General features: G+C 39.0%; 2 protein-coding genes across 5 annotated transcripts in view; both read left to right on the top strand.

Annotated features, from left to right (window-relative positions):
* card14 (caspase recruitment domain family, member 14) overlaps positions 1-8,820 on the top strand; it is a 17,469-nt gene extending 8,649 nt beyond the window's left edge. Inside the window, exons 6-20 of one of the 2 annotated variants that reach the window (XM_015050627.1) lie at positions 195-320; positions 1,274-1,423; positions 1,509-1,631; positions 1,904-2,004; positions 2,742-2,797; positions 2,997-3,057; positions 3,458-3,674; positions 3,750-3,876; positions 4,702-4,942; positions 5,018-5,081; positions 5,172-5,292; positions 5,412-5,576; positions 6,693-6,811; positions 7,113-7,228; positions 8,216-8,820. In XM_015050627.1, coding sequence (XP_014906113.1) covers positions 195-320; positions 1,274-1,423; positions 1,509-1,631; positions 1,904-2,004; positions 2,742-2,797; positions 2,997-3,057; positions 3,458-3,674; positions 3,750-3,876; positions 4,702-4,942; positions 5,018-5,081; positions 5,172-5,292; positions 5,412-5,576; positions 6,693-6,811; positions 7,113-7,228; positions 8,216-8,423 — 1,995 coding nt within the window. In that variant the 3' untranslated portion in view covers positions 8,424-8,820. The remainder of the gene's footprint in view (positions 1-194; positions 321-1,273; positions 1,424-1,508; positions 1,632-1,903; positions 2,005-2,741; positions 2,798-2,996; positions 3,058-3,457; positions 3,675-3,749; positions 3,877-4,701; positions 4,943-5,017; positions 5,082-5,171; positions 5,293-5,411; positions 5,577-6,692; positions 6,812-7,112; positions 7,229-8,215) is intronic. The other variant, XM_015050628.1, reaches the window with a different exon arrangement.
* Positions 8,821-11,405: 2,585 nt separating this feature from the next.
* LOC106958633 (E3 SUMO-protein ligase CBX4) overlaps positions 11,406-19,653 on the top strand; it is a 94,587-nt gene continuing 86,339 nt past the window's right edge. The window contains exons 1-2 of one of the 3 annotated variants that reach the window (XM_015050616.1): positions 11,406-11,514; positions 16,654-16,725. The gene's annotated coding sequence lies outside the window, so the exon portion shown is untranslated. The remainder of the gene's footprint in view (positions 11,515-16,653; positions 16,726-19,653) is intronic. The other 2 variants (XM_015050617.1, XM_015050618.1) reach the window with 2 other exon arrangements.

The following is a 19,653-nucleotide window of genomic DNA, read 5'->3' on the forward strand; positions in this document are numbered from 1 at the left end:
CACAGAAATAAAAACATTTTCCTTTTGCTAGGGAAAAATTCCCTTCCTTTTTTTTTTTTTTTTTTTTTTTTTTTTCATTAGTTCACATGTTGGACTAGACACCTTTTTTTTTCTTTATTTTTTTAAAAAAAAAAAGCCTAGCAGCAGTTTTGCTTCTGATTGTGTTTTTAATTTCGCCATATGTATTTTTTCAGCTCTTGAATCAGACAGAGGCTCTGAGCCTTCAGGTGCAGCAGCTCTCTCTGGACTGTAAGATGCAGCAGCAGAAGAGCATCGTGGTCCAGAGCCAGATGAAGGAACTTCAGGCAGAGAGGGACCAGGTGGGTACAGTATCTGTTCCCCTCAATCACTACTTAATATCACTGCCGTTTTGTCAAGTTGTGTGCTTCTGTTTCATATTTTGCCTTCAATGTTCAGCTGGAACTGATCCGCCATAATGTTGGTTTTTCTTATTATTCCTCATATGAAATGTGTATGTGTTAATTTGCATGAAAACCATGCTTTGTTGCACATGTTGTTCCCATGAGGTCTCCTGGCTGATATTTATAACACGAGCGCTGTACTAAGAAAACTGCTGACGTATAATCTGCCCCACCTTAGAAAATACCAAGTGTATCAGCCTTATGTAGCTGTTTTTGTTGTCTGTGACAGTGCCTGAGTGTAATAAACTGTGTAATAAACATTCTTTCTTTACTACGTCTTCTAGTTGAATTAAACGTTGCTTTTGAATCCTGGGTTCAAAAAGCCTGTTATCCCCTAACAAACTCTCCCCATTTAATACTTCACTTATTTTTTAATTAAATCTTTAATATATCAGTTAAGAATAATGAGCCTATGCTGTATTTGTACTATGGAATGTGTCATTAAACATGCTGAAAATGTTCTAATATCAGATCCCATCTTTAAAAGCTTAAAAACAAAAGTTAAAACTTATTCGTACCTTACAATTTTTAGATGAATCATTATTTTTCTATTCCACATTTTTGTCATTTATTGGTAGTTATTAAAAAAGGAAATGTGACACCGCTTTAACACCAATCTGCATTTCTTTTTTCTCAACAGAAACCATCATCAACAATGTTACGTATTAATTTGAACAGTCCCTGACTTCTAATATGCATTCCAGGTTTAGTCGGTCCGTAGCCGCTTTTCCGTGGTGGTCGTTCTAGATGAGTCAGGAATCTGGCCTGACTTAATTAGGAGCTGTAAGGATGCTATTTAGTTTTAACTGAGCACCTTTTGATTAAGTTGAAATCTTCCCCTGTGTGTACAGGCCTACCAGTCCAGAGATGATGCCCAGGCCATGATCGCCCGCATCCTGGCTGAGAAGGACACACTGAGGAGTCAGCTGGTGGAGCTGCAGGAGGCCGTCTTCATGCTTCAGGCAAAGCGCAGCCCCAGACCCCGCCTGCGGAAATCCAGTGTATGTTTGTAACACACAAATGACCGCATTCACACAAAAGTGCAACAGGTGCAGAAGTAACTTTGCTGGTGCATTCGGGTTGAAGGTGAAGGAGATCAGCTGGGAGAGCCCAACTTCCAGCTCTGAAGAATGTCCTCTTCTGGTCCGACAGAGACTACGGCGCATGGACGCACTTAACCCCATGTCCCTGAGTTCCTGCACCTCAGAGGTGTGTAACATGTCGCTGTGAGAGATGAGTTTCTATTTAAGAAGATTTTAGTGTTAAGTAATGCTTTAGTAGTCTACACTGCTTTTCAAAACGCTGTACCCCTTAAACTTGATCAGAGTTGTTGCGTCCTTATGTGATGGCTTGCAATTGTGAAGTAGGAAAGCTTAAAATAACTAGTCCACATGACAATGCAACATTCCAACAGAACCTGAGAAACTTTGAATGAAACCCGTGCTTTTTATTTACTGTATTCTTGTTCTCTTTGTCCTTAGTCAGAAGATGCTGTCCCCTCCAGCATCCGATCCAAAGGCGTCGAACCACCCAGTCCGGCGTCTCTCCGTAGAAGACAAGAAGTTTTTTTTGAAGAGAGCAGGTGTGTGTGTGTGCGTATGTGTGTGCGTGTGTGTACGCACGCGTTTGTTTGTAATACCTTGTGGGGACAATTTTCCTGACATATACTACGTTGTGGGGACCTATCGCTCCTCGTGGGGACCGCAGCCTGGTCCCCACGAGGGGAAACCCTGTTTTTGGGTCAGGGGTCAGATTTAGGGCTAAGGTATGAATTGAGTTTTGGTTAGGGTTAGGTGTGTGTGTGTGTGTGTGTGTGTGTGTGTGCGTGCGTGCGTGTGTGCTATTGTATATGTACACGTAGAGTGAATTTGTTCTAGTCTATAAGGTCTTTGGTGATGCTGGGAGTGGGTGTCACCTTACATACCAGGAAAAAGGAACATTCAAATTCTGTCCTCTGCATTTTTTTCTGCTGTTGTAAGGTGACTTTCAGGTGAATTATTAATTCACAGAAATGTGAGGTTCATGTCATGCATCCGTGGAGGCAGGCGACAGGTGTTGAGCTGTCTGTGTGTACTCTTAACCCCGTTTCTTTTTATTACTTTTGTTCCTGCAGCCTAAAGGAATGTTCCATGTTAAGAGTTGTTAGAAGTTTGAGCTTTGTCACCCGAAGACTATAATTATTTGCTCCCCAGGAAACCAGTTAGTGCAGTTGCATGATTTAATCTCAGCTATTTGTGGAAAGCCTCCTCGCTGTTCGGGACGTCTGTGTCTAAACATATTTCCAAACTTCATTCTAGTTTGTTCTTTCTCCTCACCTAGTTTGGAAACAGAAGACACCGACTCTGTGCTGGACGACTTTGTGTTACTTTCTGATGGTACGTAGAGGCAATGCTGTCCTACAGTGAGCTGTCCTCAGTGTCTGGTCTTTTGCTGTTCAGTTGAAATACCTTTATTACTTATTGTTTTAATCTGAACCTTTGTCAGCACTGAAAGGTGATACATTAACTCTGGCATATTATTGTCGGGGAAAGCAGCCCTGGTGCCAGATCATCTCACAGCCTCTCTTTTGTTCAGCAGGGAGTGAAGACGAGCAGAAACCCAGACCTTCCTCCTCTCGTGGCTCCAACTCTGTCTGGTGAGGACGAAAAAGGACCTGGGATTTTTTTAAAGTGCAGCCTAAATATGTAAATAGTGTCACTTGAAGAAGAATGCCTGTGATAAATGGGATAAACTGTAAACAATATCTTGTCAATTAAAATAAAAAAAACAGGCCTGTAAACCTCTATGAACAGATTTAATGAACCGATACAGTCTTAATCAACTATCTGAATTAGTGCAATTCATTCTGAGAACTGGATGCATTTTTAAAATAACTGGTGGCGAATCTCCTACTTCCTCATTTCTCTGCCATGTCTTAGCTAATCAGGGTGCCTTAAGTCGTCTTGAAATGTATTTTAAACGTATCGTTTCAAAGATTTCTCAATAATTGGAGTGAAATGCTAGAAATCAACTCCAATTTTCTCTCTTCTCCTCAGCGTCTCAAAATCTTCAGCCCCTCCCTTCCTGGTGCGTTCTCGTCCAAAGGCCATCCGCGTCAACGGCCGTGTCCTCAGCCTCTCCCTCCAGTGCGAGGCACTGCTAAGCCAGCTCTCGGTCGTGGGAGGAAACAAGTCTGGAGTGTTTGTGCACCAGGTGACTGAGGGCAGCGCCGCCCATGCTGTCGGCATCAGCCCCGGGGCGCAGATTGTGGAGGTGAGTGTACTGAGAAAGAAGGTGAGGTTTTCCTGTAATGAATAATGCAATTCTTATCCAGCTGTTGTTCTGCAGGTCAGGTATGAGCAAAACAGCAGGGCTCTGAGGATGGTGCTGGAGGACTCCACTCTGGAAGAAGCTACGTGGGCTCTGGGCCAGGTTACGGGCTTCTGTCAGCTGTCCCTCCGCCCCAGGCAAAACGGTAAACTTTACAGCGCTAAAAAAACTAAAGGACAGAGAGCAGAGTCAGTGCTGCTACTGTACATTTTGTGTTTTCTTTTTCTAAGTCAGTAGGCAATAATGGTTCCAGCTGATGTGAAGTAATCAGGAAGCAGATTTTTTTTTTTTGCGATTGTAAAATTAGATAACAGTTCATTTGTTATCTTGTCGCATGGGGAGATGATATCAAAATGTTACCTCTATTTAAATAATTTCCTCATCCGCTAAAGGATTCTGACTCATATCAGAGTGGAGTAATTAAATCATGGAGTTACAAACAAATAGTCCAGCTAATAGTATTCTATCACCAATCTGTTTGTTGAAAATTCAAGCTTTCAGACATTTGCAACACTTACCCTAATCAGCAAAAAAAAAAAGTGCATTGGATTTCCAGACAGCTATTCAGTTCATCCACAGTCCTTTTAGTGCTCAATTTTCAATTAATTTACAATTATGATCAACCATATTGTACATCACAGATTCATTCTTGACTAGCAGGCTTGTTTCAGCTCATAAGGAGTTGGTGCACTCAGTTGGTGCAAAGTCTACTGCTGGTGAACCCTATGGACGCCAGAGATGCGATTGTTTGCCAAAAGTGCTAATTCATCCTTCTGAAACAATTGATTCATGTTTTCAACTCACCTTCATGGCCAGGGGCATGTAAACTAGCTGGACTCCTCTCTTGGAGTATGCCAACTACATCTAAGAGAGCACGAAACAAATAACAAACATCCTCAGCATCGTGTGCAGAAGATGACTGGTGATGAAGGTGTTGCAGCACATTTACTGTCGCTGTCCTCCTGTGCAGACTATGAGGCACTGCTGCAGCAGCTGCAGAACAGCACGATGTCGTCGGGAGACTCCTTTTACATTCGGGTCAACTTATCCCTTCCCGCCGGTGCTAGCGGGACCTTGGCCGTGTCGTGCAACGACATCCTACATGTGACAAACACGAGACCTGCCGGCACCGAGGATCTGTGGCAAGCGAGCCAAGTTCACCCGTGCCAGCTGCTCGACCTGCACAGTGGAACAGTACCCAATTATTACAGGTTGGTGCTCTGCTGTGAGCCGGTAGCAGATCCTGGCAGGTCGAGATGACAACGGATTTCCTTCTGTGTTTTCAGGGCCCAGAGACTTTTGATTCAAACAATTGAAGATATGAGCTTTCAGACAAAGAATTGCCTGAAGGTATTTTAAAAAAAAAAACATATTAAGCAATCTGACTAATAAAGCGTTCAGGGCTCTGAGTTAATTATGAAAAAACTGTCATCATCCCAGGCTGGACGAGAAAACACTTGGAGTGGACAGAAGGCAGTGAGGATTGTCAGCACGGGGCGCCAAGGAAGGAACCCTCTGTGGGTCAGTGTGGATGAAGAAAACACGAACGGCACCGAGTCAGGTACAGCGAGCTGCAGCAGCACCATCACAGATGTAGACTGTTACTGCTATTTTTGTGCTGCAGGGTTCACAGTTTTTAATGAACGTTGCACGTTTGCCTGTGTTTTTCCACCTCTGAAGGTTCTCCGGTGCCACCCAAAAGCTGTGTAACCCTCATGCCCTACACCCTTGTTACTCCTCACTTCCCGCCAGTCTGCAGGCCTATCCTGCTGCTGCCAACAATACTGGGACGCATGCTGGAGAAGAAGCTGGCCAGCTGGCAGGGCTTTCAACTCTGTGAGCCTGGTAAGAAACGCTGCATCGTTATCGCCTCGCATACCCATCTCTGTCGATGCAGTCGTAGGAAAACATGTTGTAACATGGTAATACTTTGACACATAAAAATGTTTGTCACTTGAATTTCTTCTTCTTCTTTTTTTTTTTTTTTACATCTTGTCATTTTATAATCTTAAACCTCAATGTATTTTATTGGGATTTTGTGTGATAAGGCAACTGGAAGGAAAATGATTTGCAATTTTTTGTTTCACAAAAATGTGAAAAGTGGAGAGTTCATTTCCACTCAGCCCTCCTGAATCAGTGCCTGGTTTGAAGTGACAAGTCTTTGGGAGAATTATTTTTGTCAGTTTTGCACATCTACAAATGTTTTGCTCACTCTTCCTAAAACAGCTCAAGATCAGTGCTGTCCTCCTGTGAACCCAAATCCAGAACAGCTGGATTTGTGCTAAATTAAATCACACGCTAGTCGACTGTGGCAACCACTTAGATGACTTCTGAAAGCATTTAGGGATATCAGAGTAAGGAGGGCTGAAACACACACCACAATTTTCAGATTTAAATTGATAAATTTCTAGAACCATGTATAAGTTTCTTCCCACTACACAATCATGCAACTCTTTGTTTCTTTATGTGTCTAATCATATTTAAGCTGTAGCGTGACAAAGAGTGAAGAAGCACACAGGGCACAAATCCATTTGCAACACACCTTATGTTCCGTAGACATAACACGTTTTATTGGTGAGATTACTGATGCTACTTCCGATTTTACACCGAAATGATGGTGTGTCTGACTAGCTGTGTAAACAATCTGGTCTCTTACTGGGAAGAGGTAAACATTTCATTGTGTTTATCCGTAGCTGTAATCCAGGAAGGAAATAAACGCTGTAGGTAAATATTTCTAAAAAAAAAAAAAAATCTGCAGTAGCTATAAATAGTAAGTGGGTGCCAATGTTCCCTGCAGTCAGTGGGGTAAATTAAATGTTTGTTGATCTTTGCCGGGAAAGTTTGATCAAAGAACAAGAACATTTAGCGGAAAACATGGGGAAATTAAATATTTAGTGCTCAGGTTTAACGGATGTAGTATTTTTGTGTGTGAGTCAATGTGATCTGTCGCTGTCCCTGCAGAGACGTTGACCTCCAGTGAACATGCTGCTCGGCTCCAGAGGTCTGAGGTTCTGGAGGAGGTGGAGCCTGGTGGAAACCAGTGCTACACTCTTCAAAGTGTTGAGAAAGTCATGAAAAAGGTCAGAACACACTCATTTTTAGCACGTGTATTTAGACCCTCTGTATGTAAATCTGTGAACAAAATCTTTTTTTAAATCACACATTTATGTTTTACTTTGTTTTATTCCTCTTAGACTCAGCTAAGGTATGCCTATGTATGCAAATCTCCAAATTGCAAATTGTTGTGGTTTCAATTTGAGACTAAAACTACCAGACAAACCAAGACAAGCAGACAGTCATTTTTAATTATAAGGAACTCATTTCAGAGTGACAATCTTTCTGATTTAACGGCATATTTTGCCATCCCCCTCCTTCTCTCAGGGCCTTCACTGTGTGCTGCCGTTAGGCCTGGACTGTGTGCGTCGGCTGCACCGCTCCGAGATCTATCCAGTTATCATCTTTATTGGCGTATCTGCACGCAACGCACGTAAACTGAAGTATGTTTGTTTTTTTTTTGTTTTGTTTTTGTTTTTTTTCATAGAAGCCACTGAGTTCTTAAGCACTGCATGTACAAGGGCTAGAAATGTTAAACCCCTTGAACTTTTCCAGAAACTACCTTATATGGATCCTATACCATGTCCACAGTGAGTCATAAGCTGTTTTCGCACTGCAAGGAACGGAACGGAACGGTTTCACCTGTACTGCAGCCCTGTTGTGTTTGCATATATACTGAGGGTGCCATCGAAGCGGTACCGGACGTCATTATTTTTTAAACTAAACAATGTAGTTCACAACCTTCACCAGTTTGGGGTTCGAGTTGGTTGTTTGCCAACTGCCAATATTATAAAGAAGAAGAACAGTTACTACTACGACGACATCAACTCAACAAAGAATGACATGGATTTAATTTTGCTGCTCATCAAAATAAAATACAGTTTAGTGAGAGCCAGCTGTCAATGGAAAATCAACGTCTGACTCCATCACAACCAGCGGCCAATCAGCTGCTGATTCTAAGCAGAACCGCTTGGCCGGTCCGATTGGAACCACAGCTCTTGTGGTTCCAAGGGGCCGGGTGGAACCGGTCGGAAGTTCTAATGCAAACACGGTCGGCCCTACTTTGAAACCGTTCCGTTCCGTTCCTTGCAGTGAGAAAACGGCTATAGGGTTGCTATCTTGAGGTACGAGGAAACCAGTCAGTGTTGATTGGAAGATGTATGAAGCCACATGCAGCATATCCTGGATGAAAACATATCAGAGACTGCAAAATATTTCATTCTTCTCTTCCAGCAGGACAAAGACCCCTACACTACCACACAGTATAATTGACATTTGAGTATTTATACAATAAACCGCCTGCATTTTCTTGAACAGTAACAGAACTACCATGTTTTAGCTCAAACGCTGCAGTAAGGACCTCCAGTGTAATGATTTTACATATCACCCGGTCTGAAGTCAATGCTCCTCTTTCATTTTCCGTTTTGCAGGTCAAAGCTGCAGCGTGGCGGCCAGACGGAGGAACAGCTGCTTGCATGTTCAAAGAGCGAGGAGCCGCTGTTGGACAAGCTGCCGTGCCTGTATCACAGCATGGCTCCGGACTCCTGGTGTGACCAGAACTCCCTGCTGACCAGCCTTCGCACCGTCATCTGGGAGGAGCAGAGGAAGGTGGTCTGGGTGGAGCCGGACCTGTGGTGAAGATAAGGGGAGGAAAATGGAGATAACATTATATATATGTATATAAGATGAATAAGCTTTACAAGATATATTTTTGTAAACTTGAGTATGTATCCATGATACTTGTGAGTGTATAAAGTCCTGCGGGAATGCCCTGTATAAACTGTATATTATCTTCCATTTTCGGTATTTGTTTATAACAAGCATTTGTAAAAACAAGAAATTGTATCTCCACGTTTGCTGTAGGTCAGTTCTTATTATGAGGGATTGCATCTGGCATAGATCTCTTTTAAATCACTACATCTAACCACTACTGTTTTTTAAATGTTGTCCAGAGGGCATTTTTATCTCACTGTGTTTTTTAATTCTCTTTTGTTAAATAAAAGGTTATTGTTGCACATTTAATAAGTATCACAGATGTCTCTGGAAGTTTACTTTCTGTAAATCGTCGACAGGTTGCTACATTGTCACCGACTCTGAAATAAGCCTGGAGCTGGTCACGTTGTTTGTGCCACTCAAAGCTAAACACTGAACTCAGAGAATGTGTTGAATCCACTTCCTCATAGCTTCTTTTCTCCCTTTCTCTTTCCTTTTTACGTCAGGAAATGTGATACTGTGTTTTTCACTCAGTTTGACGCAATCACTTTAAAAAAAAAAACAAAAAAAAAACTACTTCCTTTGTTCTCTCAGCAACCATGCCAAACTTGAGCATGATTTGTATTTTTGTCTCTCTTCCCTGCAGTCAGCCTCTTTGAAAGGTTATATTCATCTGTTTTTTCCTCCTTCTGTCTTTTCTTTGCCTGCCAGAGTTTCATTCACACTGAAAGTGTTTATAAAAATGGTATCGCTCTAAATTTCTCTGAAATTTCAAATTTAGGGAAAATGCCTCAAATTTTGCTGTATTTTTATTTAAATGTTGATTGCCAGATCTTTTAGGCTAATACAGTGGTTCTTAACCTTTTTTGAGGTACTGAACCCACCAGTTTCATAAGCGCATTCACTGAACCCAACTAGAGTCTATTTGGGTCACCCCAAGATCACTAAGTCCTCTTAAAAGGCAGAGTCTCTGATAAGAGTCCGTCAAAATATAGTCAGTGTTTTCTGTAAAGTTGAGCTGACTGTCCAGGAATGACCCAAATTTGCCACAGTTTCAACAGGTTGGCCATCGAGAGAAACTGGAATCACTTCAAGGTCTTGTTTAGATCATTTAATTAGCTCTACATTCTTAAGAGAATGAAAAACTAATAATAAATAACAAAGACTTTGTGGTATTCTGATTTAGTAATGTAATTATATTAGTTGTGTTACCACCCCCACGCCACTAGAGGCAGTACCAACCCCTAAAAGATGCGACTAAGGAGCAGATTTAGAAGCACACCGAAAGCTACAGAATTTGGTAAAAACAGTGAGCTTTGCTGAAGTAATTAAAGACACAAGTTCAAATCCATCCTGAGAGTGGATCTCCTTCAATCAGTGCTCCTCCGCAGCTCTGATTAGCTCAGCAATGTAACGTGATCCTCTGCAGCGAGTGATGGCAAAGCGGGGCGTCATCACGACTTTAAACAGTGTGTCTTTACCTCCGCGGCAGAGGCTCCGCCGAACCCCTGGGGTTCGATCGAACCCAGGTTAAGAACCACTGGGCTAATATGTAAGGTTTATTTAATTTTGTGAAGGATTAAGATTTTTACAGGTTCATGCCATCTTATGTATTTTCATACTGAATTCAGCCATTTAGCTTTAGCATAAAGTTTAGATATAAACGAGAGCTTTAATCCAGATTAACAAAGAGCAGCAAATTAACAGGAAGATTGTCTCTATTACCTAGCTGTTTCTTTTTTTTTATTATTAAAATAAATTATCTTGGAACCATTTCATAACATAGCAGCGTGATATGCTTGTAAACAAGTGAACTGAAATGAACACAGTTCTACAAAAACAAGATGAATATATATGTTGGTTATTTCAATTCTGTTATATCCAGTTCAGTTTATTTGCACTATTAATCACAACCAAATTATATCTTTGACATAACATTTAACATAATAAACATGTCCATGTCTAATTAAAGGATTATAGTCACAACAATCATTTTCACATTCAATTTAATAACAAAGACTTAAATCTGCTCTAATTAAAATGCAGTGTGTATGCCTACAGGGGTTTAATATAAAATAAACACTAAACACATTGTTTAACATAAGTGGAGTTTTATTTGAAGGTGATACAAAGTTGGAATCAGGAGGCCACTGTGATTGGAAATCATTGAAAATTCAAACTAACAAATGATAATGGTGAGGCCCATTCATATTGTAATGTTAGAAGTGATTTTAAAAAAGCACATAAAAGTAGCTGAAAGTAGCTTAATGCTGCTGTTTTTGTCATAATTCTCACACAAGTGCAGGAATCACAGATGAGATCTGGAAACTCCATAACTGGGTCAAATAGGTTCATGTGAACTAGAACAAACCCTGTGAGGCTACAAGTTCAGTAAGACCTGATTTTACAACTTAAGGATGAAGAATACAAAAAAAATAATTAAAAAATAGACCAATATAGCAAATATCTGACATCCACAGGTTGTTGGTGTTACAAAAATTAGAGATAGTGTCATAGTATTGTTGTCTCGATATAAAATCAACTAATTTAAAGAACAATAACCAAATGCGTTGTTTACACAACCTCCATGTTAGGTTGTGTATGTTACACAACCTAACACAACCTAACATGAAGAATGCAGAATAACGTGCTGCTCTGCTGTGGATTCTTTTAATTTTTGTTTTGGCATCTGTTACTAAAACTACCAGTCAGTAATTTTAATATGTTAAAATTTCCTTTACACGGAATATGCTACGTGTAAAGGAAGTTTTTCGTTAAACAGGTGAAATCTATATAGTTTATGATGGTTTAATCCAGCGCATGCGCATAAGAATTATAACGTCACTTGTCGCTACATAGCCACAAGAGGGCGCACACTATAAATATCGCTGATAATTTGCCGAAATTGGAACAAAAATAAGTGCTGTCGTCTTTAGCTCATTTTTATTTTGCATGCAGCGTTGCAGTTGAATGCTCGGAGTTGCGTGAAAGGACGTGGAACCAAACTAAGAGGTGGGTGAGTAGTTTTGTTTTAGCAGACAAAGTACAAACGTATGCACCAAAATATATTGTAGATATATCATAAAGTAGTTTTCAATTAGCCTATTGTCAATTTTCAAAAATAATAAATGGTTACTTCTGATAATGTAAACTGAAAGGTAGTGTAAAAACAATAAAACAGTGATAGTAGTCTGACTACCACAGCTAATACAGCTACATTTATTACAAAGTACAGGAAAAGTTTAGAATGGATTGCAGCTGCTTCACCACATGGGATGCACTGTAGCAGCAATATCTAGAAAACTCTTGTTTTTTTTTTTTGTTTTTTTTTTTGCAGCACTTTGCCTGAGATGTGCCCACATTCAACGTTTGTATGAATATCCTGTTACCTTATATATTTGCATGATGTATACAAACTTATTTATCCATGTGGAATAACAATAGTTGTGCTGATGGCGCTGCAGTAATTTAGAAAAATAACAGTTTGATGCAAAGGTTTGAGTTAAATAATTTAGTTTAATATTTGGTAATTAGAAACCCTACTTTTCTTTTATTCTTTTTATTTATTTATTTTTTAGATCCATCACCAAGATTTTGGCATAAATCTGAAAAGTTAGAGTTCATTTTAAATGGACTCTGGTTTTAAGCGTAGTCCATTTTTTTCCTAATAATGTTCAGGTCAGAACTGTTCCTGTCACTTATTCTTAATCTTAGTTTCCCATTCTCTAACCAGTTTTGATCGTGACATCACCGTTTTAACAACCTGCCTCTCACTTTTACGTCTGATGAAAGGAAACTAGTTTGCAGAAATCATGCCAGGAGGTTGCTCATGGCTATAAAATGCTTGTGGTTTTTCTCAAAGCTGCTAAAAAAAAGATGAAACAAATGTTACTGGGTGTGTAAGTATGTATAATTTTCAGCTGGCTTGAATGAGAAAACGGCCTCATAAATTCAAACCTAGATTGGTTTGAAGTTCTGTCACAGTCTCGCCACCTTAAAACTAGAGCTCTGAAATTAGAAGCACGTAATGGCTACAACATCAAAGCCATACTTGATGAGTGTATGTCAATGCCTGACACGAAAAAGTGAGAAAATGTTCTAATTATTTATGTTTTGGGCCAAACTGTGATATATATATATATATTTTTTAAGAGTGCCTTGATTGTCAGTGGCCACTAGAGGGCAGCAGAGAGAAGCAAATGTGGTTTGAAGGAAGCTGGAGTGGCGGTAATGACGAACAGGGGGAGGGAGAGAGAAGAGGGGCAGCTCTTTGGTTTCTGACCACATGCTCACAGCATCACTGTTTCACTGGCTGTTTCCCAGCTAATGTGTTTACAGCCTTCACCGAGAACCAGAGCACCCCCTGCTCTGCACCCGCACACGCTCTCACCTCCTCACCTCTGTTTTCTGTCTTTGATTAGCTGTTTATTGTTTACTGACTAGATTTAAGGCTTTTTAAGTCTTCAAAGGAATCAATTTCCCCGACTGGAAGGTATTTTTGGCTCCATCAGGGACTCAAGCCCTCCCTCTTGTTGCTGGGAAACCACTTCAGTGATCTGTGTGTTGTCAGGGTGCATTAAAAACAGCAAAGAGGCAAAGTTGGCTTGAGAAGATAGAAAAACAGATAGAAATATATCATGTTTTCTTTTAGTTTATATATATATATATATATATATATATATATATATATACTAAAGATGCAATGATCACCACACCTTGATTTCCCGTTTTAAGCCTCTTGCTCCACACAGATATTTTAGCGAGTAATGTAGGCTTGAATACAACATTTTATTCACGGTGATTGTACACATTAATGGAAGAGGGTGATACTGAATGAATTTATTAGATCTGCTGCTCTGAATTAAAATCACGTATGTGTGTTTTTATTTATCCATTTTTTGGCTCGTATTGTTCATTGACCAGGTGAATTTTGTGTTGCGGGCACCACAAGCCTTTGAGAAAAATGAAGCAAAAGCAAAGTAGTCAACTGTAGTTCTTTAGGTCTCGGGCATCCGTTTGTGTTGTGCACAGTAAAATCTTCATGTGTGAATTTATGTAATTTAGAAGGCAGGCAATGTGAAAGTTGATTCCAGATTCCTATCTGGAGTTAGGTTGAAGGAGTATTTTACTATATACTAAAGAATATAGACCGTTCTGAAAAACGTCTAAACTGAACTTATCTGTTTTACATCAAACATTTTCTACTCTAAAGTATAATGTCTTATGTATCCTTCGGCATGAAGACAACCTGAAATAAGGGTGATAATACCAATAAAATGTCTCAATTTTTTTTCTTTTCAGAAGGAATACAAAGATAATTCTCAGGAGCAAAATGTCATTTATTCTCTCCATGCCATCTTTCTCAATGTACATACAGTCAAGCCCAAAATTATTCATACAGCTGACAGATTTAAAGTCTCCATTAATGTGTCTTTTGACTGTCTATAATATAAACATCAGATTAATCCAGGCAGAGTCTGGCTGGGTTAATAATCTGTGGAAGGACCTTAAAATAAGGGTGATGGCAACGAGGCTTTCCAACCTTAAAGATTTGAAACTAATCACCTAAGATTGTCAAAAATATCAGTGGAAACATGAACTAAGAAGGATCTTATTGCTGATTTTTTTTATTGATCATTATAAAGTGGTATTCATAATATGCAATGTGCCAGTTTCTTTGTTAAATGTGAATAAACACTGATACGTCAAACATATGTTGTAAATATTTAATGTGCCTGAAAAATTGGGCTTATTTGTGCTCTGTACATTTGTGTGAAACACAAAAGGACAGAATGCATTCCAAAGTGTTTCTTTTTTAAAATTGAAAGTATCACATGCTTCTTTTAGGCAAAACTGGAAAAACCTGACATTCATCTATCTGTCGCGCTAATTGTGGACTATTCAGATGGCTGAATAAGTAAGCAATAAACAGTGTTACTCTGAAAACAATTTCGTTTCACTGTCTGTAGTATTTTGAGTTTCTGTGAATCCTTCATTTGCATTTCTGTTTGTGATCATTTCTTTGCTTCGTTGGTGACATTTCTCCGTCGTCTGATTTATCCAGCACCTTCTCTGAGTGTCTCAGCTCCCTCTACCCCCTGTCTGCCCGTCATCTGCTCATTAACTCACCTGTCTGACACTCCAGTAACACTAAGTGGTTTTCACAGCCTGCATCAGGTCTGTCTATTGTTGCCACCAGCATGCTTTGTTGGTTTTTCTGAGATCAGTTACCATTAAATCAGCTCTCAACCTCCAGTCCTCTGTGTTTGGGTCCTTAACGACACCGTTTTGAGATCATGTGAACCTTATTAGACAAAATATGTTTATGGTTGTAGTTATTTCACTTATTTAGAGCAGAACTCAATGTCCTGCCCAAATGTGAACATTAAAGGTCATTCGTTGTTGGGTCATTTGAGCAACCCCCAACAGTCTCTTGGTTAAATTTGAGGACTGCTTTTCACTCTTCATTTTGTTTCTTTTCCACTTTTATGCTTCGTTTAAATCTCTTCAAAAATCTTTAAAAAAAAAACAGTTTGGAAGCATGAAGGTCTGAGTTTATAAATTAAAATTGACTTGATGAATGAACATATAAAATGCGAATCTTTGGAAAAATGTTCAGTTGTGTGGCTTTCTTTTATGATAATTATGTGGCTACAAGCTAATATATCTGGGTTGGGTCGACACAATCTTTCAGTATGGATAAACATTTTTCAGTGGGCCTTGTCCTGATCGTTCTTAATTAGGTTGAAAACTGATTTTCCTCTGTTAATTTTTGTCTTTGCACAAGTAAAGTAAGTTTTAGTTCATTTCAGTCTGTATGAGTTCAATAGTGAAGGCAAAGAAATATAAGAACGCTACATGCTTGTTTTGCTTGTAACAGTCTAGAGTAAATAAAAGTGTTATTTGAATCTGAAACAACATGAGGGAAACATAAGGAGTGTATGATTACTTCAAACACCCAATGATATTGAAAAAGTTGGATCTTTTCATATAAATCATGTTGCTAAAGTATATTTACATGAATATGTTGACACAACTATATTACTTTTGCTCTGAACTGTATATGACTTCATTATTACACTTTTTTAAAATCTAATTCAGTTGATCTAACAGAATTATAAGAGTGAATGAACAACTTAAACACTTTTATTTACATTTTTTTTAGTATAGGGCGTTAATTGATGTTTCAAGGATAAGAATTTTACCTTCTAGATTATTCACAAGGCTCCTTGATTTCAACAAAAAGGTATAGGTTTGGAAAAATTGTGACCATAATAATAATCAAATATTTAATAATCAGATAAATACATGAAGAGGTAATTTATTTCAGCAACTCATTTCACAAAGTAAAACGGATTAGACACAGATGTTTTTCAAGCCTTTATTTCAGTTAATTATGTTGATTTTCTGCCTGAAGCTAAAGCTAGCGCTACGTTTAAGATTAGAATATTAAATTGGTAAAAATATGTTTAATGACTGCTTTAAGGTTGCTATTTATCAAACGACTGAGCCTCGTCAGAACGTATATTTAATTTACCGAATATTGCTGGACTTGTGCATGTAAAATATATTTGTTTTGCATTTCGATTCAAATCAATACTTACCGATGCAATGACAAAGGTCAACAGGGTCCTTGTCTGTTGTGGCTGTTGATCCTGTTCTCAATATGAACAAACGGTTATCAGAAATTAAACTGTTTTAATAAACTTTGTTTTGTTTTTTAAGAAAAAAATTGTTTTATCGTTAAGTGCAGGACATGATGCTGTTTCAGTGCTTCGGATTCCTTCATATTTTATTACTTGTACTATATTTAAGCTGCATCGGTACAGCTTTGTTAGCCGCTGGGTGTACATTACGGATACGGTAGGCTTATCAGGTTTTTCATAAAGACGTCTTTCTTCTAATGGTGGAAGACTAAATTCAATGAGCTACAGTTACTGACTGTCACATTTCACATCACACAGCATAATTTGATCTGCTGTTTGCTTCTCACCACACAGAAGGTGGTAGGAAAACCATTAGATCTGCCACTGATGGTCACAGGGAAATTTGATCATCTCCAGTTTGGTGGCTTTAAACTCTCAAATTTTATTACTGTTGATGCCCAAAAATAAATAAATAATCCGTCTCTTTCTGCGTCTGTCTCCATGCATAGAGCACTGACCCTCTGCTGACCCTGCACGGTGTGAAACATGTCACACAGGAGTGACCGTGACTTCGTGTGTGAGTATCTTCAGGCCATCTGCTACAAACGCACATTTACACAAAGCAACAAAGACCTCAGCTTAAAGGACCCGTCATCACTGGAACTCCTTTAAATCAACAGTTTCTTTCTGCGAACCGTCAGTATTAACATCAAATCCAGTATCTTTCATTCGGGGCGTCTTTTTTTTTTTTTTTTTTTTTTAAAGAAATTTTGAGGACTCTGCCCAGAATTTCTCAGCGTTTGTTGTAGCTCTGTCCCCTGGAGGGTAGTCGCAAAGTTAAATGTCAGTGTGACAAAAGTCACCTAAAGGGGATTTAGCATAGCCTCATGTAGAGCTGCTTACGATGGAAAACGTACACCTACAAGTGAAATACTTGGGGAAAAAGCACAAACCCAACACTTAACTTTGGTTCACTTCAGGTTAAAAATATGCTTTGTCAAACTTAAAGGTGAAAGAATGTGTGTGTGTATATATATATATAAGATTGTACCTTGAAGTATGAGTTCGTCTTGCTGCATTGAGTGTTTGTCATAAAACAGCCGCCTGCCTCCATGTGCTGTGAATTCATCCATTAATTTACCAACTTATGTTCTGTTGTGGAGTTGCACTTGTTTCTGTGCCGTATGTCTCTTCATTTTTATTGTCAGAGAGAGCACAGCTAAACCGGTCACAGAAAAAAAAAATGGCATAGCAGCAATTCTGAGCACTTGGGCGTTAAAAAAGAGGTGAAAATGACCAGAAATTAGAGGAAATTGGATCATCCAGGTAACAGTGAACATGTCAAGGTAGTTGGTGCCAGAAAGACTTGTCTGAGTGTTTTAGAAACGTATGATTTACAGCAGAGGTGTCAAACTGTAGGCCATAAGGGCAGGTCTCCTGCAACACTTCGCCCTGGTTCAGCAGATCTGAATTAAATGACTGCATTGCTGCCTCAGCATGCACTGACACTCTACTGGGCCTGACCTACATTTGATTTAGGTATGTTGAAGCAGAGACACATCTAGAGGTTAGAGGCCACCGAGGATTTGAGTTTGACATCCATGATCCGTGGAGTCACCACTTTCAATTCTGTCAACTCCGTCAGATGGACTTTTTGCTGTTTTTTGTTTTAAATAATATTTATTTTGTTTCTTGAGAAGCAATTGTCTGTAAAATGAGTAAAAATAAGACTAATAGGGTATTTTAAAAGTGGCACACAACCAATTTCTCAGCTTTCAAGAGACTGCTTCAAAAACGAGAAAATATTCAGTGAGCGTCAGCTGTGTGGACGAAGACGACTAGTCAGACGACTTTGAGATGACAGAAAGACAAGAGCAACTCAAACAACTTTCTAAATCCAATTTAGACATACTGTCTCTGAACACAGAACATGTGGAGCCTTATAGCTGATTAGTTACAGCTGCAGAAAACCACACGCTCTGTCACTTCTGACAACTAACTAAAGCTGGACAATGAGCGATTGGAAAGACGTTGGTCTCAGTTTTAGTTGCAACATTGAGATGATGGGGTGATAACGACGTGAAGGCACAGATTCATCCTACCTTGTAGCAAAGGTTTCTGGCCATGGCTAGCCCTTTGTAACGGCAGCAGATCTGTCTGATAGCTGCTTTCAGCGAGATAATACATCGATCCTCAAAGCTCAACTAGTCTCTAAATAACAAAGATAATAAACTGATTGTACCTCAAGAGCAGTTTACACTTTAGTTTACATTGATGTCGATAAATGTTAATTATCTTTGTGTTTTATATTCCAATTAGAAACTCTGGTCTGTGACACATTGTAATGAACTAAATTAGAAAGTAATTGCATTTCAATTCATTAAGCTGAAATAGATTTTAATATAGTGATATTTATTTCTTCACTGTATCTACAATAGCACTTAAGTAACATATTAGCAAAACTAACTTGAACTGAAACGAACAACAATGTTCATTATTAGCCTATAAAGCAAAAGCACATAGCTCAGGCTCTTAAGATGTAAAGAAACATTTTAAGAGCCTGTTTGCTGTTCATGAACAAACGGGCCTCATGAAGTTGAACAATATGATGAGAAGATGACGTGTAGTTGTGATGTTGTCTTGTCTGTTGCGTTTCTCTACATTCCTGCGTGTGGTGGGGCGTTTAAACAACCTGGTTTCAATGCACCACACTGTCTCGCATATATTTGTATTGTTTGCTGTATTTTAAATCGTTTTGCATGTTTTAGAAGAACAGCTAACATTGTTGGATTTTTTTTATAATTCAAAAATTTTTGTCATTATAGTTTTTACATAAAAACACTCCTGATAATGTGGATTAGATGCCACATTTATATCAAAAATGTGACTCTTTTGTGAAAATACTTAAAGGTGAACAATCTCTTATCAATATGGCTTTCTGAAGCTGAAGTTTGTTTTTCCTTTTCTATGATGTTTCTGTGACAGTTGAAGTTCTAGTTCTGTAACAGGGTGTGCAGGTCGCCTGTTTGACTGGATTTTTTACAAATTGTTATGTTTGCCCTCATGTGACAAGGTTCTCAAGTGTTCTTCATGCGTCTCTAAATACGCACATATGATGAATTTGTCTCAGATTAAATCTTGAGTGGAAGTAGCAGGAGGAGTGAAGCTCAGTTTGGCGTAAGTTAAAACGAAAGCCAGAGCATTCAGTTATTGGGTGTTGGGCGTCCTTTTTCGTTTCCTAGACTGGACTGCACACATTCTTGTTCACACCCATAAAAGGTTTCTCATTTCAACATCTCTGCTGTGTTTCTAAAGGAGTTTCTATGAAAGTCAAATGTGAAAATGTGGCCACACGAAGTGAAGGACTTCATTAAAAAATAAATAAATAAATAAATGTAAGTGTGGTGAACCTTCAGACTGAACCAGGAACAACAGGAAATGAACAGCTACTTATATTTTTTACTGAAACCAAAATGTAAACCGAGTGGAAAGCAGCAGGTCTTGCCATG

This window comes from Poecilia latipinna, unplaced genomic scaffold (assembly GCF_001443285.1).
Source record: "Poecilia latipinna isolate Pla-1442-1.1 unplaced genomic scaffold, P_latipinna-1.0 Scaffold1002, whole genome shotgun sequence".
NCBI lineage: Eukaryota > Metazoa > Chordata > Actinopteri > Cyprinodontiformes > Poeciliidae > Poecilia > Poecilia latipinna.